The following is a 25,912-nucleotide window of genomic DNA, read 5'->3' as shown; positions in this document are numbered from 1 at the left end:
TTAAGTTTATGATTTAAATGGGTTGAAAAACAATTTTCTAAACAGCCATTATGTAGGGTTAATACTAAAAGCAATCCCTGCACATTGAGGCTAGTGGTTTCCCCACTTTCTTTTCTCTAGTTTTATTATTCTTAGACGTTTTAGATAAGGTCGTGATAAAAAAAAGAACTTTGACTACCTATATCTTTTAATATATTTATTAATATATTTAGTTTGAACACACTATAACTATTTACTCTTCAGCCTTCCTATCAACTTGTGTTCTCAGACGTCTTGGTAGATGGTTTTCGCAATTTACAAAAATATTTCATTGGAAAAACTTTTAAGTTTTAATGAAACAAATCTGACTTATTATGGAATTAATTATGCTTATCTTGGTAATGATAATTCTGAAGGAGAAGGGAGTTTCCACTTTTTCCGGGGTGAAAGAAGCATTCTGACGACAAAGTTGGGGAAGAAAACGGAAAACTAAAACTCATTTGATAAGTGAATAAGAAGATATATATATATATATGTATATGTATGTATGTATGTATATATATATATATATATATATATATATATATATATATATATATATATATATATATATATATATATATATATATATATATATATATATATATATATATATATATATATATATATATATATATATATATATATATAGTCTTTGCAATTGGACACTGATGAATACGATAATAATCATATGTTATTCATGGAGATCGATATAAGAACACTGAGATGGCACAAGGACAATATTATTCTACCCCTGGTCAGGAGTAACAACTGCAACGCTTAGTTTTCTTAACCGATGCCATTTCAGCACTTAGAAGCTAATTAAAACATTATTAGTCTCTTACAAGGGTAGCAACAACGGATGATGGTAGCAGCATATATATGGAGCTAATTAAAAGCGGCAGAGAATTAATTATTGGAGATAGATAGATTGGACGAGATGACGCGGTTGCAGCTATGCTTGCGATAGCCATGTAGCTATATCAGTCGAAGCTTGGGTCATCGTTGCTCGTGTATCCAGCAACATCGTCAACGTCGTCAGCTGCAGCAGCAACGCCATCGTCAGCAGCAGCTCCATCTCCATCTTCGTCAGCAGTAGCAGCAGCAGCCGCGTTGTCCTCTTCCTCCTCCTGATAATCATTTTCTGCAACCAACTAATTGGCATTAATTTTGGATTGAAAAAGCAGTAATTAATTAACACATCCTCCAAAAGAGTGAAAAATAAAATGCAATCCATATTTGCAAGAATCATATAATTGATAATAAGCTAATTTGAGATCTTGCTTGATATGGAAGTAGTATATAGGAACGAGAAATGCTTGTGATTAATTAAGTTAATATACATATTGTTTCACGCACCATTCTGTTGTTCTGCAGGGACAATGTAGATCTTTTTCACTGTAGTGGTGAAAACCCTGTAACAATAATGTTAAATTGTTTTTAGATATAGTGTGTAATAATATTAAATTGATACTATTTTCGTCACGATGAATATGGTTATCAACTATCAGGTTCGAGATAAGAAACTATAGAAGATCATCTACGGATAAAGATGAAATTAAAGGACTTACTCCCATGGGACATCACCAAGGAAGTAACGAACACCATCCATATCATCATACAAGAGGTCAAAGTCGCTGTCTATTGCACCATCTTCTTCCTTGTTCACCAAGCCTTCAAGTTCAAATGGTGACACTAAGAAATTGAGGTGTAGTTAATTAACAACCAAATATTACAAGGTTATATTCTAGTGTCGGAGATTGCTTATATTTCTGTGATATAATCAATAAATACAAGGTTGTTTACTATTCCACAAGTGTTTATACTTGTTTATAACTTGTAAATAATATTTTGTTCCAATTCAAGCAACCTTATTAATTTGTCGACCACCCTAGAAACACAAATTGGAACAATCTAGCTAGGTGAATAAAAACAATTGGAATTTGATGTACATATATTTAGACTGTAATAACTGATAAATTAATTATTCATTCCCCATATATTTGCTATAGTCATGTTAAGACATGCTTCTTTCAAACAAGTGTAATAAGTCTATTAATTAGATCCAAAATGCATCATTATTTCTCCTATATGATAGGCACTTACAGCACAAATAACTTTATGAACAGATCACTTTTTATGTATGGATGCAATATATTGAAACAGACTTACTGGAATAGTTGTTGCCCAATTTTTTTAAAGTGAAGGACAAAGAGTCATAGTTGTTATGGAGAGCCAAATTGATCTTCCTCCCAAAGGGTTCCCCATGCATGAAAACCTTCACAAATCTTGATGGTGATAATCCTGGCTTCACCACAGGCTCAGCAGAAGCATTCCTATCCTTCATCCTACTCCTTATCAATCTGATTTGGTCTCTGAAAAAGGAGACAAGCATAAAACGTGGTTGTTAGATTGAACAACTTGTATCAAAGATATTAGAGATAGAAACATGATGGAAGTAAGCGGGGAAACAAAATTGAAGAGGAATAAAACTGCAAGATCTTAAGAGTTCTGCCTACATTATAATACAGAAACTCTATGAAAGCTGACCACAATAGGCTTACCTATTGGTATGCCAACAGGGGGTATTTATACTACACTGAAGAGATATTGGAGTTAAGGAATTAATAAGTGCATCTATTATCATCTAAAAAAATAGGTGCACTTATAATTGTTGCACTTCCATCCTTGGAAAGTATAGTATTTAAGAAAATGTATGTAAAGCTCATTCTACACTTGCTACCCTAAAGTGAAAAATTAGAGTCTAATACACACTATTCCACAATCATCATATTCTTGAAGTTAATTCTTCGCATAATGTTTAATGAGTAAAAAAAATTCTTGAGGTCCAAAGTGAAACTTTGACATAAAAATGTGGCCTAAATTACAATTCACTCACTTTAGTTTGTATCCTGGTGGTTCATATACCATCCTAGTGTTGGAAATATGAGCCAAAATTAGTAAAAAAAAATCCAAGCAACTTCACATCATCGAAAGGATGGGGTGGTTATAAGATAAGTTTCCATTATCCCAAACTCTTAACAAGTATTTGAACCAAAAGGCAAAACAAACAAAATTGAGGTTTTGATTGGTTTTTTTATAATCCATTCAATGAGGGAGATACATATGTGTGTGACTAAAAATATAATATCCATTGATATATAGAGGGATGCAAATCTATCACCAAAATTAAATGTGTTTTTCAAACAATACAAGTATGTATTTTGTTTTGCAATTTTTTTTTGTATGTTGCATTTATAGTACATATATCAATTGCTGACTTTCATGAATATAAAAATAGTTGCATGTTCTATACTTTTGATAAAACAATATCTTTTGGATTTTCACAAGTCATTTCCCTTGAATTCTTTCTAGATATGCTAACACACTAATATTTGTGTAGTAGTCCATAAATTGTGTTTGGAGGGGTAACGCACTGTTCTAGAGAAATATTACTTATGCTTTCTTTTGGTAGTAATAAATGCGTAGAAATTATCATGGTATCCTTACCTAGTTTGGAATTTTTCCCTTTTTATCCTAGTGATTAAATTCAACAGTTCCTACATGTAGCATGGCACAATCCCCACTTAAGCAAAAATCAACGCATTCAAAATATATATTGTTCTTGTTTTGTTGGGTAGGGCACAACCTCACATCTCAACGAAACAATATAGCATAACAATATTTCTTAAAAGTAAATAGCATTGAATGAGAATGTAGATAGATATGATTATGTTGCCATCATAATTTAAAAAGCGTACGATGTGTTGGTCATATGTTTTTGTCAAAAAATGTATGGATCATATGAATTTTTGAGAGATATATGAAACAAGTATAGCAATAGTTTGTTAATATACTTTAATAATGCTCTCCAAGTTATTGCATACATTAAGTATAATGCCTACAATTGATCATAGTTAATCTACATGATTATGGCAGTCAACGTTTTTGACAAAGTCAACTTTGTTGGTTTGAAGGTAAAATAATATAAGCAACTATATGAAGAGAAACCAACTCAAGTAGATCTATCTGATAACAAAATAATAGCATAAAACAGATGTAATTATATAATATTATTGATATTAAAGGGATCACTACTACACAACTACAAAGCAAAACTATATAATGATGAACGACTATCCTCAACTGTAAGAGTATTCTAAAGAACTATGGTATGGGACATATATGCTAGTAATTAAGAGAGTAAATTTCATAAAACCCCAGGTTTTGAGACAACTACAGCATAAAACCTCAGATTTGTTTCGAGGAACCCGAGATTTTGGGGCAAAATGTTTCAAGAAACCCCATGTTTAAATCAAATACTCATAATTTCATTATTATATATGATATATTTAGTATATACATTAACAAACTCAAAATACATATACCTCTTGTGCACTTTATTGTCTTCCTCACTCTTGCATTACACCATTTAAAAAGTGCAACACAACCCCTTAATAGTTACACATTAACCAGTTCCTTAGACACATAAACAGCCATACTACCAATAACCAATGCTCGTTAAAATAAGTCCAACATGTATATTAGGAATGTCTCTTATTATTTTTTTTAAATTACTATGCATACATATATTAGTCAAAAAACCGATTTAAGCTTAAGCGTGGGGTTTGTTGAAACATTTTGCCCCAAAACCTAGGATTATTCAAAACAAATCTTAATACCTGGGGTTTTGCATTACGGGTGCCTCAAAACCTGGGGTTTTGTGAAATTTACTCTAATTAAGAAGAATAACACATAGATCAAAGAGGATGCATAGAAAATATATGAACCTTTGCATCGGTGAAGTCCTTCTGAAGTAGGCTTTATATAGTTTGCCATCTATAATATGAAATAGCAACATTTGTTATCATACCTTGACACAACTTATTTTGATACAAACTAATTCAGAGATTATCTTGCCACCAAAAGTACCCACCCCACCCCTACCCTGCCTCATCCCCAGCCTCCTGGTTGGCTCCTTCCCCAACTACGGTCAGACTATGCATGTACCATATTGCAATATCTCAAGAAATTAGAGGAAAATATAACTAGAACTGGTGTGTGTAAAAATATATCATACCTTGATGACGTTTCTCCTGATTCAATGTGGAAAAGATAACCTTTTCACAAAGAACATCCAAATTGTCCGATGGGCTTCTTCCCCACAACGATCAGACAAAGTGCACAAATAGATTGATGTGTAGGTTGCCAGCATTTTTTTTTAAGAATAGATAGAAATCCGACCTCTATATCCATATATGGCCAAACGTGATTGTGGGCCTCATAACTTAGGGACAAAAAAAAAGCTAAAAGACTAAGAAAGAAAGGTAAAAGACTTACTTCAAATCTTCTTCTATGTCCTTGCTTTAACCTTACTCTATCCTTCTGTAGCAACAATTATGTTTTCTACTAGAAACTTTGGTATGAGAATGACCCTATTAGAAATGGATCATATGTTGCTTGCCAAGCTCTATTGCACAGAAATCTCACAAAGACATAATCGCCACCAACACAATCACTCTCCGACCTCTTCCAACGCAACGAACAACCATTAATCATCACTTATTGCCCCTCATAGAGCTCCTCGTCGCATGTGGTCAAACAAACAAGGGACGAAAAGGATGGATCTAGCCCCCCTGCAACCACCATGCCCTCCCGCTGCCACCACTGCCTCCTTTCGATGGATCCAACTATGGACGTAGGGAAGGAAGGAACAAAATTATCCCTCTGCACCGCCATGCCGCCTAGATGCCACAGGCTTAATCAGCAATGGAGAGCACCCAACCTTCCAACCATGCCAGCACCCTACGTGCCATCCAATGGCTGGCTGACCAAGCATTGTCCACTTTGCTGCCACAGACGCCCTCTGGTTGGCAGCTCCACAAGCCACCTCGCTCCATCCACCGACCGACTTCCAACATTAGTAGGTGCCGCCGCCATCCTCACACGAACCAGCCAGCCTCTGCCACATGTGGACTAGCCTGCCTCCACCACCACAGTCCTCACAAGCGCTGGCCCTCCGCTAGGCAGCCACTATCGGTCATCCCTACTCTCACCATGAGCCAACTAGCAGTCGATAGTAGATCTGGATCTGGATCTAGAGAGAGAGAGAGAGAGAGAGAGAGAAAGAGCGAGCAAAAAAGGAGGAAGAAGAGAGGAGATGAAAAAGAGGATAGAGGGAGGAAGGGGATGGCACCGCCGCCAACACCATGCACTGTTGGTAGTAGCGTCGCCGCCAGGGACGAGATGGGATGGTGCGGTGGTGGTCTGGTGGTGTTTGGCGTCGCCTCCTTGGTCGCCCCTACGAGCAACATAGAAATAGGGGATGAGCCAGATAGATAATATTGATGAAACGTTAACAACAGACATATATAGGCATAGTTATCAATGCTCGGTAATTCCACCTCATGGGAATCATATCCAACTATGTTGTGGAGGTAGTTAGGGGGTGGCCAGGTTGACAAAATGAAGAGCCATAACCTTATATTCTTCATCTTCACCACAAAACAAAATAAAGTAGTTATGTTTTTTTGCTGTAATTTTAACAAGGTTTGTGTATCCGCAAGCTAGGATGGTAATATATTTAAAAGACTCTAGGGCATAATAGCATATATATGTTTATTTTAAAACAAAAGATCATTGAAATTTTAGGATGTACCTCAAATATATTGTATAGTTGATATTTGCTTGAGAAGTTATTGTGTTTTGATATGTGACGATTTGTGGTAGAGAACACATTCTTCTATATATAGTAAAAGTGGAAACACACATAAGGTTTTCTCTTTTTTATAAGACAATTTGCCTCGCAATATAGAAATACTGTTAATAAAAAGTTGTTATGTTCTAGTCAAGTTGGATAAACTTGGTGTACTGTAATGGTAGTTGAAAAGAGTGGCCACAATATGTATAAAACCTGCAATCACCCATATGAACTGAATATACAAAGTATTGAAGATTTATTTTTGGCATGATTTAACGAACCATCTTACAACCTAGAACTTTTACATAAGTATGCATCCCCAAATTATTTAAACCCTTCGTGTTTCAACATTGGTCCAGATTTATGATAGTTTTTAAAATTTTAAATTAACAAGCGACTTGGAAAATATATAAACATTGTGATAATTTCTTTGAATTATTTGTAACATATAAAGATCTGGTAATTAAGTTCAAAATAACTAATAATTGGAGTGCAAAATTGAATTGATATGAAAGAAAAGTCATTTTTGTAAGGTAAATAAATTTTAATTTATTATAAGTTAGGTTGTATGCTCACATGTCCAAAAGTGTTTCTTTTCAACAATTGTTTGAAGTCGTGTAGTAATTTCAGAAAATAAAACGGCATTTCAGCTTTGTCTAAAGTTTCTGAATTTTGATAAACTACAAAGCCAAAGTTTTTTTTCCATGAAATTGTGGGCCTGTGCACACAAATGTGCTTGTGTTACAAATGACTATTAGTAAAAAACTATAATTATTCCCAAACTTTTATGCCACTTACTAATTTCAAAGATGCAAAAATCATTTTTGTCTCAAAATGCATGGGCGCATCAAAGCTTGCACCTCGCACAAAATCCCCTCTAAATTTAGGCGCAGGTTGAAAAGCCAATGGTTTTAATATTAATTGAAAGTTGTAGAGTGAATGTTATAGAAGTTGATTTTAATGTTAGTTTATGATTGTAAAATATACTTTTATGATAATAATCAGTTGGTATTCACTAAATTAAATCGATATAAGAGGACTGAGACTTTTTTTAAGAAGGGTTTTTTTTACCCGACCTCTATATCCAACTGGATATATGCATCCATTTTAAATTAGGAACTTAGCCACTTAAACAATCTAATCTGAAATTCGCTTCTATGGAGATTTAAACTTAGGACCTTGGAATGCTAGTCAGGTTATTACCCTTTCACAAGAGGACTAAGATGGCACAAGGAACGATATTAAGCTACGGCACTGGTGATCTGATTACCAACTGCATGCAATGCTTAATTTCCTTAACCGATGCCTTTTCAGCACTTAGATGTTATAATTAAATCGTACAATCTTAGCTTAGTTCATTTCTTACAAAGGGTAATGGAGGATGGTAGCAACATATATATCTATATGGGACTAAAAAAAGGACTAAGAATTGATTATTGGAGATAGATTGGATGACACTGTTGCAGCTATGCTTGCGATATATGGCCTTTAGCCTTAGTCGAAGCTTGGGTCATCGTTGCTTGTGTAGCCATGGTCATCTCCATTGTCAACTGCAGCAGCAGCGCCATCGTCAGCAGCAGCTCCATTCACTGGTGGAGAAAGCGTTTGTAGTCCCGGTTGATAACCCTCTGTAGTCCCGGGACTACGAATTCGGGACTAAAGATGGTCCCGGTTGAAATAACCGGGACTAAAGATGTATCTTTAGTCCCGGTTCGTAACACCAACCGGGACTAAAGATTTAGTCCCGGTTGATGTAACTAACCGGGACTAAAGTTTTTTTTTCTTTTTTTTCTTTTCTCATGTTCAATCTCTCCAAATCATTATAAAAATAACAAATAACAAATCACACCACAAATCACAAATAACATATAGCACGAATCACGATACACGAATCATAGATAGTTCACATATCACATATCTCCTAATATCATTCACAAATCACAGATCGCATCAAAAATCACAGATCGAACAAATCACACAGATCGCACAAATTACAGTCATCCACATCACATTAAGAAGGAAAAAAGAAAAAAAAGCAAAAAATTCCATGCCGGGCGGCCCGAGGCGCTGCCTGCCGCCGCCGGGGCGGCCCTCTGCAACTGCCGCGGGGCGGCCCTCCACGACTCCGCTGCCAGCCGCCGCGGAGCGGCCCTCCGCGCCTCCTCCGCCTGCCCTCCGGACGGGCAGCCGCCGCCGCCGGGCCCTCCGCGCGGGGCAGCCGCCGCCGGGCCCTCCGCGCGAGGCAGCCGCCGCTGCCGGCCACCAGCCCCTCCATCACCTGCCTCCGCGCCGGCCGGCGCTTGCCACCGCCAGCCCTCCGCGCCGGCCGCCGGCGGCTGCCGCCACCAGGAAGACAGGGGAGAGAGGAAGGGGAGGAGGAGAAGGAGGAAGAGGAGAAGGAGTGAGGAGGAGAACGAGTGGAGGGGAAGAAAAGCTAAGGATAAGACTGAGGAGGAGGGTCAGACAATGGACATGCAAAGAGATAAACATCGCGCGCGGCTTGGGGTGATTTTTAGTCCCGGATGTTCTAAACAATTGTTTATACCAACCGGGACTAAAAATAATTGGGGCCTGACACGACCTGACAACCTCTTCAACCGGGAGTAAAAATGATCTTTAGTCCCGGTTGGTGTTACCAACCGGGACTAAAAATCAAAAAATACCCCTCAGCTTTTAAACCGGGACTAAAGATGCTTTTTAGTCCCGATTTTTATTGGAACCGGGACTATTGTAAAATTGGGCCGACCGACCAAAGATGGTTTCTCCACCAGTGATTTCCATCTACATCTTCGTCAGCAGTAGCAGCAGCAGCCGCGTTGTCCTCTTCCTCCTCCTGATATTCACTTTCTGCAACCACTAATTGGCATTAATTTTAAATAGAAGGCAGTAATTAAGACATCCTCCAAAATAGTGAGATAAAATACATTCTATATTTTCAAGAATCATAATTACTACTATGCTGTTTTGAGATTTTGCTGGTATGGACGGGGTAGTATAGGAACAAATGGATGAAATTAAGTAGTAATATGTTTTTCACACACCATTCTGTTGTTCTGCAGGAACAATGTAGATCCTTTTGACTGTAATGGTGAAAACCCTGTAATATAGTTTAAATTGTTACTATTTCAGTCACAATTAATATGATTATCAAGTTCAAGATAAGAAACAAATAAAAAATTCATGGATTAAGATGAAAGAACTTACTCCCATGGGACTTCACCAAGTAAGTAACGAACACCATTCATGTCATCGTACAGGAGATCAAAGTCATTATCTATGGCACCATCTTCTTCATTGTTCACAAAGCCTTCAAGTTCAAATGGTGACACTAAGAAATTGACGAAGAGTTAACAACAAAATAATTCAAGGTTATTTTGTTGTGTCTGAGATTGCTTGTATTGTTGTGTCATAATCAATACAAGGTTGATTGATACTGTATTCCATAATTTTATACTTGTTTATAACTTGTAAATAAGATGTAATTTGTTCCTCTATCTTCAAGAAGTATTAATTTGCCGACCACCCCAACAAATCAAATTGGAACACAATCTAGCTAGCTTGGTGAATTAAAAAAAAAGGAATTTGAGATGCATATATATTTTTTTATTGTAAAACTGATAAATTAATTTCCCAAGCTATATTCATGCTAAGATCTGCTTCTTGCAAACAAGTATAATCAATCTATTAGATCCAATATGCATCATTTCTCCTATGTGATTCGCACTTACATATCCATTTATGTTTTATGCACAAACAACTTTATGAACAGACCACTTATTATGTATATGGATGCAATTTATGGAAATGAGCTTACTGGAATAGTTGTTGCCCAATCTTTTTAAAGTGAAGGACAAAGAGTCATAGTTGTTATGGATGGCCAAATTGATCTTCCTCTCAAAGGGTTCCCCATGCATGAAGACCTTCACAAACCTTGATGGTGACAATCCTGCAGGCTTCACCTCTGGCCCAGCAGAAGCATTCCTATCCTTCATCCTACCCATCAGAGATCAATCCTGATATGTTCTCTGGAAGGAGACCAATATAAAATGTAGTTGTTAGATCGAATAACTTGTATTATATTAGAGACAGAAACATAATATGGAATTTAGTGGGAGAAACAAAATTGAAGAGGAACAAAAATGAAAGATCTTGTGCGTGTTGCCTACATTATAATACTTAAACTTTATGAAAGCTGACCACAATAGGTATAACTATTGGTCTGCCAACATGGGTATTTATACTACAGTGCAGGGATAACAGAGTTAAGGATTTAATAAGTTCATCTATTATTATCTTAAAAGGAGGTGCACCTATACTTGTTGCACTTCCATCCTTGGAAACTATAGTATTTCAGGAATTATCTGTAAAGCTCATTTTACACTTGCAACTCTACACTTTGAATTTCTAAAGTGGAAACTAGAGTCAAATACATGCTATTCCATGATCATCATCTTCCTAAAGTTAATGCTTCACATAATTTTTAATTTGTATTCTGGAGGTGCATATATCCTCCTAGTGTCAGAAATATGGAACCAAAAAAAAATCCAAACAACTTCACATCATATGAAGGATGAGGTGGTCATCATAGAAGTTTCCATAATCCCCAAACTGAACAAGTATTGGAACCAAAGGTAAAATGAAAACATTTATGGGTTTGATTGGGTTTTTTTGTGTAAACTATTAATTGGGGGAGATGTGTATGCGTGTGACTAACAATATAGTATTCATTGATTTATAGAGGGATGCAAATCTATCCCCAACAATAAATGTGTTTTTGAAATAATACAACAACATATCTTGGTTTGCAAATTTGTGTGTATATTGCATTTATGGTATATATATCAATTATTGACTTTCATGAATACAGTATTGGTTACATGTGTTCTATCCTTTTGATAAAACAATATCTTTTGGATTTTTCACAAGTCCTTTCCCTCGAATTCTTTCTAGATATGTTGACACACTATGATTTGTCTAGTAGTCCAGAAATTTGTGTTTATAGGGGTAATGCACTGTTCTGGAGCAATATTACTTATGCCTTCTTTCGGTAGTGATTAAATGCGAAGAAATTATCATGTATTCTTATGTAGTTTTTAAATTTCCCTTTTATTATAGTGATTAAATTCAACACTTCCTACATGCAGCATGAGACAATCCCACCTTGGCTAAATCAACGCTTTCAAAGTATGGTACTTATTTTTTTTGGAGAGGGCACAACCTCACATCTCAATGAAACAAAATAGAACAATAAAATTGATTATATGTAAATAGCATTGAATGCAAATGTAGATATATATGATTATGTTGCGTCATAATTTATAAAGAGTATGATGTATGAGCCATATGTTTTGTCAAAAAATGTATGAGTCATATGACTTATTAAGAGAAATATGAAACAAGTATAGAAATAGTGTGGTAATATACATCTTAAAAAATGATGTCCAAGTTATTCCATACATTAAGTACAATATCTAGAAATGATCATAGCTAATCTACATGATTATAACAATCAATTAATTTGATAAAGTCAACCTAGTGGGTTTCAAGGTAAATAACATATGCAACTATATGAAGAAAAACCAAATCAAGTAGATGTGTCAGATAGCAACAACAATAGCATCAAAATATGTAATTATATCATATCATTGGGATCCACGATTTACTATGTCTATCCTCAAATTTATGAGTATTCTAAAGAGAGCTATGATATGGTACTATGCTAGTAAACAAGAAGAAGATGTAGAGAGAAGAAGCATGGAAAATATAAGAACCTTTGCATCACTGAAGTCCTTCTTGAAGAGGCTCGATATAGTTTTCCATCGGTAATATGTAATTGCAACATTTGCTGTCATACTTTGACATAACTTATATTGAATCAAATTAATCCGGAGATTATCTTACCACCAAAAGTACACCACCTCCAACCTTCTCCCGTCCCCACCCTTCTGGTTGGCTTTCTACCTCACAATGGTAAGACTATGCATGTACCATATTGCATTATCTCAGGAAATTAAAAGAAGATATAACTAGAATTGGTGTGTCATATGTCATACCTTGATGACATTTCTGCTGATTCAATCTGGAAATTACAGCTTTGCCACAAAGAACACCCAAATTGTCCAGTGTGCTTCTTCCCAACAAAAATCAAACTATGTGTACCATACTCCACTATCTTAGAAAACACTACTAGATTGAGGTGTAGGTTATCTAGTGTTAAAAGCATGTTTTTTGGGGATAATAAATAGAAATCTGACTTTTATATCCTCAAATGGATATACACAGCCAAATGTGACAGGCAAGAGTACTTAGACTAAGTCTCATGACTGAGGAACATAACGAAAAAAGAAAGAAAGAACGATAAAAGACAAAGAAAGAAAGCTAAAAAACTACAAATCTTATTCTATGTCATTGTTGAATCCTTGTGCAGTAACAACCTGCCACATCGCTTGTCTACTTAGAAACTTTGATGTTTGAATCGTCCAGCCAGAAATCGGTCATATGTTGCTCTATAAACTCTATCACAAAAACCACACTCAGACATCATCAGCACCAATACCACCACTTTCTGGCCTTCCTCCAAAGCACTGAGCAACTCAGCCCTCCTCGTGGGGCTCCCCATCACACATGGCCAAGCAAAAGAGGGAGGGAAGGGGCGGATCTAGCTCTATCTTGCAACCGCTATGCCATCCCGCTGTTGCCTCTGCTTTTTGTTGACCAAGTGTGATGCTATAGCCATCCATCGGGGTCAGTCGACCCCAACAATTTCCTGTGTACCTCTCGTACCACTCTTAATTTCTAGTGACAATGTTTTGTTAAAGCATAATTAACAATTAGGAAAGATACTATAGCAAGCAACAGATAGAAAATAGCTAGCGGTAATGATTCTTCAAAATATAGAGCAATTCGTCGAAAGAAAAATACCCCATCTGATGGAGAAAATTCTAGCAGAGCTAATGGTGCATCAAAAACACCAGTTAGTAGTGACCCTATCGACCATTTATCCTGGCTTCACCCTTACAACTGATGGATCTGGCTGTGGATGTAGGGAAGGAAGAAGCGGAATTATCTCGCACTGCCACCATGTACCACCATACCGCCAAGATGCCGTAGGCCTAGTCGGCAACGGAGAGCGGTTCAACCTTCCAAAAGGCGGGCACCATACGTGCCATCCGATAGCTGTCCTACTGGTCATTATCCCCTTTGTTGCTATCATGGTTCTTTGCCTGGGCGGCTCCATGGGCCAAGCCAATAATTGGATATCCACCGGCCGGCTTCCTGCATGAGCTGGTGCCGTCGCTATCCTAATAATATGCATGAGCCAGCCTCCACCACCACCAATGTCATGAAAAGCGTTGGCTCTCTGTTAGGTAGCCACTACAGGCCATCCCTATTGATCCAACCATCGGCCGACCAGTCTCCCCATAGGGCGCTCCTCTCTCTGATCACCGGTGAATCTAGATCTGGAGAAGAAAGAGAGAGAGAAAGGAAAAAAAAGGAGGAAGAAGAGGGAAGAAAAATAAGAAGAGGACAGAAGGAGAAAAGGGTGCAGTGCCGGCGGCGGTGTTGCTGCTGCCGATGAGGTGGACTGGTGCGGTGGTGTTTCGTGGTGTCGAGCATCACCTCCCGGGTCTCACCTGGGCGACATGGGAATGGGGGATGCAGCCAAATAGATAATATAGATGAAATGTTAATAAGAGACATATATAGGCATAGCTATCAATGCTTGTTATAATGGATCTCACCTCATGGGAATCATATCCAAAGTATGATATGGATGTAGCTAGGGATGACCGGGTGGACAAACTAAAAACCATAATCTTATAACATTTATCTGCACCACACAACTAAAGAAAGTACTTACATTTTTAAGGTTAAGCTATGATGGTAATATATTTTCATGACTCTAGAGCATTAATTAGCATGTATATGTTTATTTTAAAACAAAATGGGTGTACCTCAAATAAATTGTATAGTAGATATTTGCTTGAGAAATTATTATATTTTGATTTGTGGTAAAAAACACATCTATACCTACTTAAAAAATACATAAGTATTCTGGAATTTCTTGTTTGTCTGTCCGTCATCCCACGTCACCGCGCATCTGATCCCATTCACAGCGCGCCTCCAGCCCTGCATGGGACGAACCCTAGTGTCGCCACCATGTCAATTTGCCTCACCGTACGTTTCCTCCTCCAATTCCCCACTCATTATTTCCACCATGATTTCCCCTTTCAATTCGGCATTAATTTACAAGATTTAATTGATTTTCAATGATGGCCAGCCAGCGAGCTTCCCTGGCCTTTTTCCCTGAATTTTGCGGATTTGTTCCGATTTTGGGGAAAACGGAAAAAGAAGATCGAGTGGATCAAAAGCCCTTAACCAATTTTGGGAGATCGAGAGTATTCGGCCAAATTTGATGGGAAGAATCGGCTCCGACATCGTACGGGCACGTATTCGGAGGTTGAAGATGCCAGCTATGCTAGCTAGGCCTGCGGTTCCACTCTTGGGATGCGCGTAGAGAGGCAGGCCGAGCGGAGGGAGGTAGCGGACTGGATTGGAGCTAAAAAGGAACGAATGAATGGGCTATCGGTCCAAAACCAAGGAAGGATTTTCATTAACTTTTTTAGTTATAATTAATAGCGATCTCAATATTTCAATTTGTTTTTCAGCTCCTAATAGTTGTTGTACCACTAAAAAACGCTTTTACCCGTTCTAATGCACGGGCATTTTTTTTCTAGTTCTATAAATATAGGTAAAAGTGGAAACGCACAAAGGATTTTTTTTATAAGATATTTGCCTCACAAAATAGAAATAATGTTAAATAACAAGTGATTACATTTAACTGAGTTGGATAAACTTGGTGTAAATAACAAGTAATTTAGAAGAGTTGTCACAATATTTATATAACCTACAATCACCGAAATCAAGTGAATATTTGAAGTATTGAATATTTATTTGTAGCATGAATTAACAAGGCATCTTACAACCTTTAACTTTTACATAAGTATGAAAAACAACCCAAAACTTCTTAATTGTAAACTGTGTCCCCAAATTATTAAAGCCACTCATTTTTGAACATTGGTCCATATTTAGAGTAAATTTCTAAAAACTACATATACTTTGACCAAACTATCAGAAAACTATAGATTTAAATATGTATGTCACATAACTACAAATTTAACACTAAATTTAAGGCAAAACTACATATTTAACATCATATCACACACTATAGATTTAGTGGTGAAGTTATCAAAGAAGTACAGATTTTAGAGTTTATATTCATATCACTATTGAGGTTACAAAAGTTGCAGTTTTGTGATAAAGCTAATGTTATATACGTAGTGCTATGATACGATACCTTAAATATATAGTTTTGTGAAAAATATGGTGTTAAATCTGTAGTATTATGACATATTGATAAAAGTACATGTAGTTTTCTGAAATTCGGTGCTAACAGGCTGATTTAGCTAAAGGTTAATACTTCCTCCGTTTCATAATGTAAGTCATTCTATCATTTTCCATATACATATTGATGTTAATGAATCTAGATAGATATATATGTATAGATTCATTACCATTAATATGAATGTGGGAAATGCTAGAATAACTTACATTGTGAAACGGAGAGAGTAAAGTTTTTAAAATTTTAAATTAATAAGCGACTTAGAAAAAATATATAAACGTTATGATAAGCTTTTTGAATTATTTGTAACATGTAAAAGTTTGTAATTAAGTCCAAAATAATGAATAGCTAGCTTGCAAAAAATAGAAATTGACCTAAAAGAAAAACCATTTTTCGTGAGGTAAATAAATTTTAATTTACTATAACTAGTTTCCATGATCCAATGTGCAATAATGTTTTTCTTCAACAGTTATTGTCATTTAGTAATTTTAGAAATTAAAATATCACAGCCACCTTGCACAAAAACCTCTCTAAATTCAGGTGAAGTTTGAAACGCTAATGGTTTTAATATTTAATTATAGTTGTATGATGCACATTGTAGACGATGATTTTGATTGATGGTTTATTGTAAAATATATACTTTTACGTACACACTGTACAGTCAATCGAGATTTTATTTGTCTCTTGGTATAAATCAGAGGTACACACTGTACAGTTAATGCAACTATTTGAACGTACAAACATATAACATAACAGAGTTGCAACTTAAAAGGATGGAAAATATAGCAAGCAAGAACGTAGTTAATTATTAGACGAGTCTTATCCACTTTGTGTAGACATACTGAATCCGTGTCTAGTACATTTTTCAGAGTACTTACCTAATGCCCGCAAAATTGTATGCACAGTGATCAAGAAGCATTTTAACATGCATCCGTACATTATAAACCTACTCTTCGAAGATAGCTTATTATAATACAAGATGAACAGCACAAGTCGAGAGCTATATATGTCAGATCATGAGAAGTGCATATTGTAGTATATGCAGAGATCAACTTGCTTTTCAGGTGCCTTCAGTTATCTATTGCATCTTCAGTTTCTTTCCTTTTGGCGATTTCAGCATGTTCTGCAAAGTAATTGCACAGCAAACACGTAAAAGAAGCATTTCAATATGGAGCTTTTGGAAGCAGCATGCATATCCAGACAAGAGGTCTGTAGGTACCTTTGTTTCTGGGTGCTGGGTTTTTGGCAATGTACAACCTTTTTGCTGATGCAAGGAACAACCTACAAAATTGCACAGTTACTTGGGCATTTTAAAGTTGTTGTATATTCGAAAACTAATTGTGTAGTAAGGTTTTCTCCTTTTACATCTTATTAATTATGAATGTGCAAACAATATTAATGAACTAGTGAGTCAGACATAGTAACATATTTCCCTCATGAGCCCCAAGAATGTTATTGCACCCTTATACGAGAAACATTTTATTACACTTTCGATATTATTATGGATGGCATTTGTGAAGTAACAAATTAACATGAAACAATAACTTGTACATGAGACAACAACTTAAGTGAGATGGATTACTTTGTAACAACAATAGTGCATAAAAAAGCTATCAATTATTTTAACAAAAATACTTACTCCCATGGGACATCGCCAACAAGCATTCGGTCGCCCTCAAAATCTTCATATAGAAATATGAACTCGTCACTTTTAGCACAATCTTCTTCTCCCTTATTTGTGCTTGAATAATCTGCGGCTGAATTTTGTGAAATGAAAAAGAACTTAGTATTTTGAACAATCATTTTAATACCTTATATTAGTAGTACAATAAAAAAAATCCAAAAGCAATATAGCATTCACTTCATTACTTGGAACATTTTTTACTTAGATATTATTTCTAGCCAAGTCATTATAGGTTGGATGTTCCGTGTACGCATAACCTTCGAAAAGGGTAGGGAGCTTATGCAAATTACTATAGAAGAATAGATTTGATTTAATTTATAAAAAAACCCAAACTAGAAAAACTTACAATGGCATAGTTAATTAAAGGTAAATGAATTAAAACCTAGCACAATCATGGGGTAATCACGAGGGCCGAGATGGTTGACTCTTCTAAAAACATGCAAGATATAAATTAACTATTGAGTTGCAAGATATTATTGTGACATGTTCATTCAAACAAATGGAGAAAAATGAGCAAATAACTCTTGAGAGGCTAGTTGGACTAGCACAAATTACTACAGAGTTTGAAGAACTTGTTTGACTGCTCAAGGGGTGACCTGTAAATTCAATTGGACCTAAACAATTAGCATGCTCTAACCTTCCTTAAAAAGACAAAACCTATGACTCTATGAGGTGGGACCAAACTATGTTTAGTTTGCTCATGTCACATAATACGATTCATGGGCCATGTCTGCATTTTAATTAATTCTATCTTGGTCACGGGACCAGAATCATTTTAATGTGTTTGGTATCTACCCTAAATCATACACATAACTAACTCTACCTATTTCCCTTGTAAAATATATATTATATATCTATGGAGTTAAAGAACAGATAGATATGATACCAAGGCACTTTGTTGTAGATAGAGTTGAAATATGGGGTACTCAGAATTTAATGAGATAATGATATATTAGGGAGTGTATTTGTGGAGGTGTAAGTGTGGTGTTACGAGTCTAGTGATACGTGTGTGCGTCTGTGTCTATCCAGTAATTAAAAAAAAGTAAAAAAGAAATATAGGGTACTCACGGCAGAAGAAATTATGAGTCATCTTGGTGAGGACCCGACGGAGGGAGTCGTAGTTGCGGTGTGCCCTGAGGTTGATCTTCCTGCCCACCTTGTACCCATCCATGTGCACCTTGGCAAACATGTTCAATGTCCTGCTGGCCTCGGTCGCCGCCGCCGCGCTCCTTGGCGGGGGCGCCGTGGTTTCGTCGGCGGCGAACATCGCCGTTGCTTGTGTCGGTCTGTCCGGCTTGACGGCGGCAGTAGTGTCGGGTTTCAGGACATTATTTATGGTGGCAACGAGGTTACGCCGGGATGTGTGCACCGGTGGCCAGCCAACTGCCGCCGGCAGTGAAATCACGGTCGCGGCAGCTCTAAATGTTGCAGAAAAAATATATATTCAGTGTCAAAGAAAACAACTTTGTGCAGTAATTTAGCACAACTATGAGCAAATGTATATATGGAAGCCTTTAATTTAAAAGAGATTTTTTAGGATGAAATTATTTTTTTCCTTTCAAATATATTAGTACAACTCAAGGACAAGTAGACATGAGTAAAATTGGTCCAGAGATTAACAGCACAACATCAAATAATCATCTTGAAATGGGCATTGCTAGGGGAAACAAGTGATTTTTAAAACCTTGCATTCAAATTCTCTGTCTTAAATTTAATTTTTGCATGAACTAATTTTTTTTCCTGAATTAATTAAATGGAAAAAAATATGTTCACATCAACCACACAGATGTCCAATTATTAGAGCACACATCCATATAGAGACAGAAAAGTCGTTTTACCAAAAAGACTGCACTACACTGCCTACAATCAAGCAACCCATGCTACCCTCATCATTGCTGCTCCCCTGCAGTGAAAATTCCCCTCTTGTAGGCCCAACCATTTCGTGCATGCACCTTTTGTTTTTCCCTTTAATTTGGAGAGGAATTATTAGTATTCTTCTCTTCCTCTAATCTCTATCTCTACTATTATAAAAATTAAAGATGTTTTTACCGGTATTTTGGTACGGCATTCGTGTTTGAGTCAGTTTTTAAATTCGTTCACTTTTAGAAATACAGATCCGTGTTAATTTGAGTTGGATTTTAAGCTCATTTGCTTTTATAAATACAAAAGGAGTTGTATAAGAAATCTGTTTAAAAAAACTCTCATGCCAACTTGAGATGATATACAGTCTCCTAATTGCAACTGATGGTTTTCAAAAAGAAATATCGAAGCAAATTCCCAAAGTGAATTTTACGCTAACTAAACCGTATAACAACAATAAAATTAAAATAGCATTTACCTGTTGTAACGCACGGATATTTTTCTAGTCACAAATGAGTAGTGCACATGAATTAAGAAATGTTCAAATGATGTTATTGTGCTACGATTTTGCTAGTATTATACTTTGGAAGTGATACCTTATTTATACAGAGTGCGACATTATTTAGCAAGGGCATAAAAGGGGAAAAAAAGAAGGTATGTATGGCAGAAGAGCGGATAAATCGATCTAAACCGACCTACATTTGGAATCATACGGAGTATTAATTTATTTTACAAATTTAATTGCAGTATATCTTGCTAGTGCCCTTCTAGTGTTGAGGTACCTACAGCTACAGGAAATTAACACTACAACGTAAGGCAGGAGTGCAGAACTATAAGAAATCTCTTTACACATTCATTTTGCAGGGGTGGAGCTACAGTACAACAGCCGGAGTGAGCTGACCAGACGACTTCCAGCGCAATCTATGGTTATATTGTTTTCTAGCTCTGCCCAGCTCAGTAACATTCCAAAAGCATACTTTTCATATATATCTATATTAATAAATTTACTCTATTCTATTCACTCTGGATATATAAGGTTTTAATTCAGTTGTGTTACCTTGTTTTAATTCCTAATAAGGAGATACTTAAACACATGGAGAAATTACATGCTTTTTCTTGTAAAAATTCAATGCCGGAAACAAGATTAGCCCTGACGGCTGCTAATTTTACAGATTACCTGTTGGGGAAATTCGAATTTTCTTGACAAGACTATTACACATTTACTTGTTTCTATTACTTACACAACAATTTTTTAATCAAAATAGATATTTATCTTTGTTTGAAAAATGAGTGGAAAATGCAAAACTAAAAAGCTAACGTAGTGTGTTTCTTTAATTTTCAAAGTTATTTTGACTAGGTATACAGGATAAAGCTGTTTGAAGATTGTGATGCTTCATAGTTCAGTATATCATTAGTGTAAACCTTTAGCTAACATCTTCATTTCCATTTATGAACATAAAAGGCATCATGAGCTAAACATCATGAATGTTCGATAGAGTGAAGTAACTGTACCGTGGATAGAAAATAAGTGGATATATAAAATTTTATATCATTTTTCGAGTTGACTAAAAACACAACAACAAAAATGTCTTATATAGAGATATTTTTCTAATACTGCAGAGGCATTTTTCCAAATGCCCCATAAGTGACTTTTGTTGAATTCTCTCTAGCTACATATGAAAATGTAGTTTATAAAATGTTTCTATGGGGTTTTTTTTATGTCTATAAGACAGTAGAGATATTTTATAGAGTCACTAAATTGTACCGCAACCATAGCAAACTACTGTAAAATAAAAGAGAAAATATATTTTTACATGCTATTGCCAATCCTTAAACTACCTCTTGAGAAAATTATTTTTATCTTCATTGCACTGACCGTTTCAATCTCATCTTATTGCTTGAACATATAAATATATAAGTGTGTTTTATCATGGAAGTAATCCCTATATAAGTTTCCTTTTGCTTAAAATGCTGTACTATATGTGATGCCCCGGTGTGTTAATTGGCTGAATACATCTTGATGTAGAGGCTCCTAAGTATGAAAAAAAAAAGATTCACCGTGCTACTAAGTAGAGTGATCTTGACATATGGACGTTACATGCATGCCATGAACTAGTCCTCCGTGCACACAAAAGAGAATCTATTCGCAATAATTTCTAAATGTGTAGTTCTAACCCCACGAGGATCTGCAAAATACTTAACTATGAGTGGTGCAAAATGTTCATGATTGCAATCATTCGTTGTACGTGTAGGTCAATTAGAATCTGCTCTCCCCTTCAAGTATGTAGAACTAGATTATATCTTGATTACACAAATATACTCTAATCAAGTAGCAATATATTACTGATGAAGAGAACATAATACTCCCTCCATTTCAGAATATAGGATGGGTTGCTGTTATCCTAAATTAAATTTCTTCAAGTACAAACCAAGTGTATGAAAAAAAATGTAGTATCAACATTTTGAACACGAAAAAATATATATATTTATAGAAACATAACAAAGGATTTTATGAAATAAATTTGTTATTATAAATATTGTTACACTTTTCAATATGCTTGATTTAACTTAAAGAAGTCAAAATTTAACTTGGGATAAAACCAAAACAAATTATACTCTGAAAAGGATTAAGTATATTTGTAGGTGATTAGAGAAAGTTGTCCATAGAAGATCAACACTGGCCACAAGAAAACTATCTATTTGTGTACCAGTTTCCAGCAAGACTCTTGAAAAATGTTACATGTCCATCTGCTAGAACATTTTAGATCGATGTGTTTAGCACTTCAGCTAGGTTTGCAGTGCTGAACAAAAACTACATTTTGGCTCAGTCTCAAGTCTCAACCATGCAGATGCATCATGCACATTCATGCACGTATATATTAATTAATTGTACTACTTTGCTGCTACAATTAAACTGAATCTAGCTCTGTCCAACGTACATATAATTTTAACTAACACTTTAATTAATCATCAGTAAAAAATATATCTCACCTTGGCATGTACGTCGTCGTCGCCGGCGGCAGCCTCGCGACGCCGCTCCGCTCCTGCTCGGCGGCGGCCTTCTGCTGCCGGGCGGCGAGGCTCCACGGGTGCATGAATCCCGTCGGGCTCGGCATGAACGCCGCCGTCCAGCTGCCGCCGCCGCCGCTGCTCGCCGTAGTATTGTCATGGCTACTCCCCCCATGCCCAACGCCAAGAACTCCTGCAGTGAGCATGCCACTGCCCATGCAGCCGCCGCCGTCGCCGCCGCCGCCGTAGCAGCAGCTGCTGGCCTTGGTGCCAGCGTCGCCGCCGCCGCCGCCGGGTGACAAGGAGATGCCGAGGCTGAGGTCTAGATGGCTTGCTGCTTCCTTTGCCTTGTTGGTAGTGGTTGTAGCAGCAGTGATGCTGCTGCTGCTGCTGCCTCCATCTTGACTCCTCCTCCCAAGAGGAGGTGTTTCAAATGATATAAGATTCATCATAATGATGGATTAATTCCTCAGATTGATAAGACTAGTTTCAAGATCAAGATGAAGAAGAAGTAGAAGCAAGCTAGCTAGCTAGAGAGAGAAAAAAAAAAGCAATGAAGAGTGAGTAGTGTTAGTTGTTGTTGTGGGGAGAATGAATATGTAGGAAGAATATAAGATGGTGCACTAGTGGTTGATGAGAGATCAATGGAGATGTGTGCATATATATATGTAGCTATATAGATACATAGATGTGAAAAGAGTGTGGGCAAAAGAGAGAGAGATGGGAGGAGCTAGCTAGCTAGCAATGATTTCATACAAGATTTTGTGTAAAAGGATGGGAGTATGATGATCGATGTGTGCAAGGTTGGGAGATGTAGATGCCATATGTGTGTGACCATGCTAGGGTTGTGGTTCCATCATGTTGTTTTATATGTACCTAGATAGCCATCAATCACGCTTTGTTTGTTTCTTATACGGGGACGGCTACAATACAACTAAAAGCTCAGGGACAAAAAATGCCAGCAACACGACGATATTGGTGACATGAATACAAATGGAACTGGAAGTAGGCGACAAATTGAGAGAATTATTATAATATAATTAATTAACACCATAATGCGAGCTATACTATTTTTTAGAAAAAAATAAATCCAACCTCTACATCGAAAATATATTCCACACGCTAGCAAGCTTAATTTAATGTTAAATACATAAAAAAAATTAGGCTCATGCAATTAAAAATATAACGATACAAGAATTTAAATGTTCCATGATTAAAATTAATACTAATTTTCCTCACGATTGTTTTTGTCAATTTGTCTTTAAAAATAATTTATCTGCACTAAACATAAATAATTTCTCTCTAATATTGTGTACAGAATTAACACAATTAATTAAGGTTATTTGTATCTTCTTGAAATACACTGTACTGGAAAGCTCAGCATATGTATATGTACCAGGAACAAGCTCCTTTAATTTGCATCTAATTTTTGGGAGTGATTGTGTTTTCTTGGCTGCCATGGATGTGCATGGAGCTAGCTGGCTCGTGGTGGGGATGAAGCCATCATCTCCTCCACCAAGGTGCAGTACTTGTTGTCCATTCCCCTTTAATTATTGCTTGCAACCCCAACTTTGCACCGGGAATTTCCAAATGGGAGAGCTCCAATACATATGCACAGATATGATATGATCATACTACACATATACCTGCATATATATGTGCATGCATGCACTCACTACTAGCTATATATAGTCTACTGTAGATGTTCAATTCTCCAACAAGATTTCATATATCTTTTACAAAAAGAGATGATCTGGAAAATAGTATTTTAATGGTTTGGTTCTTGATTCCTGAACTTTGTTTATGGCCATATATATATATAATCGTGTGATGGACGTTGCATGCTAATCTGATCTTGTAATTCTATATGTATGGAAAATATATGTTGTTCTAGGTTCTTGAAGACCTTTGTTGTCCTTTGTGATCCTTTAGTTAGGATACGGTGTGGTGATTATTGCACGTGTTTGTAATGAGTGTGTGTAGCTACAAATTAATTAACATATATAAGCCGGCAATTGTTAATGATTAGTCCCCTAGATGAGAGATGAGAGTCTAGAGATGGGATGAGAATGGGATATATATGGCCGGCGCATATATATATATATATATATATATATATATATATATATATATATATATATATATATATATATATATATATATATATATATATATATATATATATATATATATATATATATATATATATATATATATATATATATATATATATATATATAATATATATATATATATATATATATATATATATATATATATATATATATATATATATATATATTAAATTTGTTTGGTGCTCCATGGTGCCCGGGCACCATTGTTGAAATTGAGTATATACCCAATTCAAATGAGTATGAAACTTTTTCAATTACTTAGGTATTAACATTAACTACTTTACTAACTAGTTTAAAGCAAGTTTGAACTGAATTTGAACTTGTTTTTGTTAGATTTTGATTCTAGGTATATAGCATCCATACATATAATTAGTTAGGTATGTAATCATGGATTGTGAAATAAAGTTAAATTTGAGTTGTTTTGTTGATAAGTATAGGTATGAATCAAATTATTATAACTAGGTATATACTCACAATTTGAAAATTTTGAAAAATTTGAGTAATTTTGTGCATTAGATACCATGGTGCCTGGGCACCATGGTGCCCTATATGAGTGTCATATATATATATATATATATCAATTAACCAATCTCATGGAGGAATAAGTTTTCTGTATATGTGGAAAAATGCACTTAATTAATTGCCGATGGTGATAGTTCTTTGCGCTGGCCTTTTCTTTTGATAATGGAAGCATATTCCCAGCCTACTCACCAACTTTTTTTAATGAGATATTGATGTTCTCACAGTACATCATGAGATCTACTACATTTGTTCCATAAAAAAACAAGCATACATAGAACGGGATGTGACACACTTTTCAAATTTGCAGTACTAGAAATATATGTCACGTCCCATACTAGATTTGGTTTTTATGGAATAGAGGGGATATGTATGTTGATCTACTATCTAGTTATATATTCGGTGTTCTACTCTTCTCTTGTAATTAAAGCAAGTGACAATGTTTCTCTCTAAAACCCAAATTTTGGATTTTTCCCCTGTCGATCGTCCCTTCTAATTCAGTTGTCTCTTACATCGTGAATAAATAATGTTGTAAGGTTTCATAAAATAAATGTTACAACTTACAAGTTTCCAAGATCTAGAAG

At 35.9% G+C, this 25,912-nt stretch overlaps 3 protein-coding genes across 4 annotated transcripts; all 3 read right to left on the bottom strand.

Annotated features, from left to right (window-relative positions):
• Window positions 1-694: 694 nt before the first annotated feature.
• On the bottom strand, window positions 695-2,586 carry LOC4350100 (putative auxin-responsive protein IAA29). 2 transcript variants are annotated; one of them, XM_015761152.2, is made up of 5 exons: window positions 2,538-2,586; window positions 2,191-2,393; window positions 1,590-1,692; window positions 1,378-1,433; window positions 695-1,162 (listed from the first exon to the last, which is right to left on the bottom strand). In XM_015761152.2, exons 2-5 carry the CDS (start codon window positions 2,363-2,365, stop codon window positions 1,002-1,004), a joined length of 495 nt encoding a protein of 164 aa, XP_015616638.1. In that variant the 5' UTR covers window positions 2,366-2,393; window positions 2,538-2,586; the 3' UTR covers window positions 695-1,001. The 2 variants fall into 2 exon arrangements, with proteins under 2 accessions (XP_015616638.1, NP_001410108.1); NM_001423179.1 differs by having other exon boundaries at window positions 1,590-1,713; window positions 2,538-2,582.
• Window positions 2,587-8,212: 5,626 nt separating this feature from the next.
• LOC136354246 (putative auxin-responsive protein IAA28) lies at window positions 8,213-10,710 on the bottom strand. The gene is made up of 5 exons (XM_066305938.1): window positions 10,533-10,710; window positions 9,923-10,046; window positions 9,760-9,815; window positions 9,504-9,565; window positions 8,213-8,344 (listed from the first exon to the last, which is right to left on the bottom strand). The coding sequence occupies exons 1-5, from the start codon at window positions 10,708-10,710 to the stop codon at window positions 8,213-8,215; spliced, it is 552 nt and encodes a 183-aa protein (XP_066162035.1).
• A 6,194-nt stretch (window positions 10,711-16,904) lies between these two features.
• On the bottom strand, window positions 16,905-23,310 carry LOC4350099 (auxin-responsive protein IAA27-like). The gene is made up of 5 exons (XM_015761042.3): window positions 22,657-23,310; window positions 18,874-19,223; window positions 17,761-17,878; window positions 17,341-17,402; window positions 16,905-17,244 (listed from the first exon to the last, which is right to left on the bottom strand). Exons 1-5 carry the CDS (start codon window positions 23,124-23,126, stop codon window positions 17,192-17,194), a joined length of 1,053 nt encoding a protein of 350 aa, XP_015616528.1. The 5' UTR covers window positions 23,127-23,310; the 3' UTR covers window positions 16,905-17,191.
• Window positions 23,311-25,912: the final 2,602 nt, after the last annotated feature.

Source organism: Oryza sativa, chromosome 11 (genome assembly GCF_034140825.1).
Source record: "Oryza sativa Japonica Group chromosome 11, ASM3414082v1".
In the NCBI taxonomy this organism is placed as follows: Eukaryota; Viridiplantae; Streptophyta; class Magnoliopsida; order Poales; family Poaceae; genus Oryza; species Oryza sativa.
The sequence above is the reverse complement of the archived record's forward strand: the minus strand, read 5'-3'. Positions and strand labels throughout refer to the sequence as shown.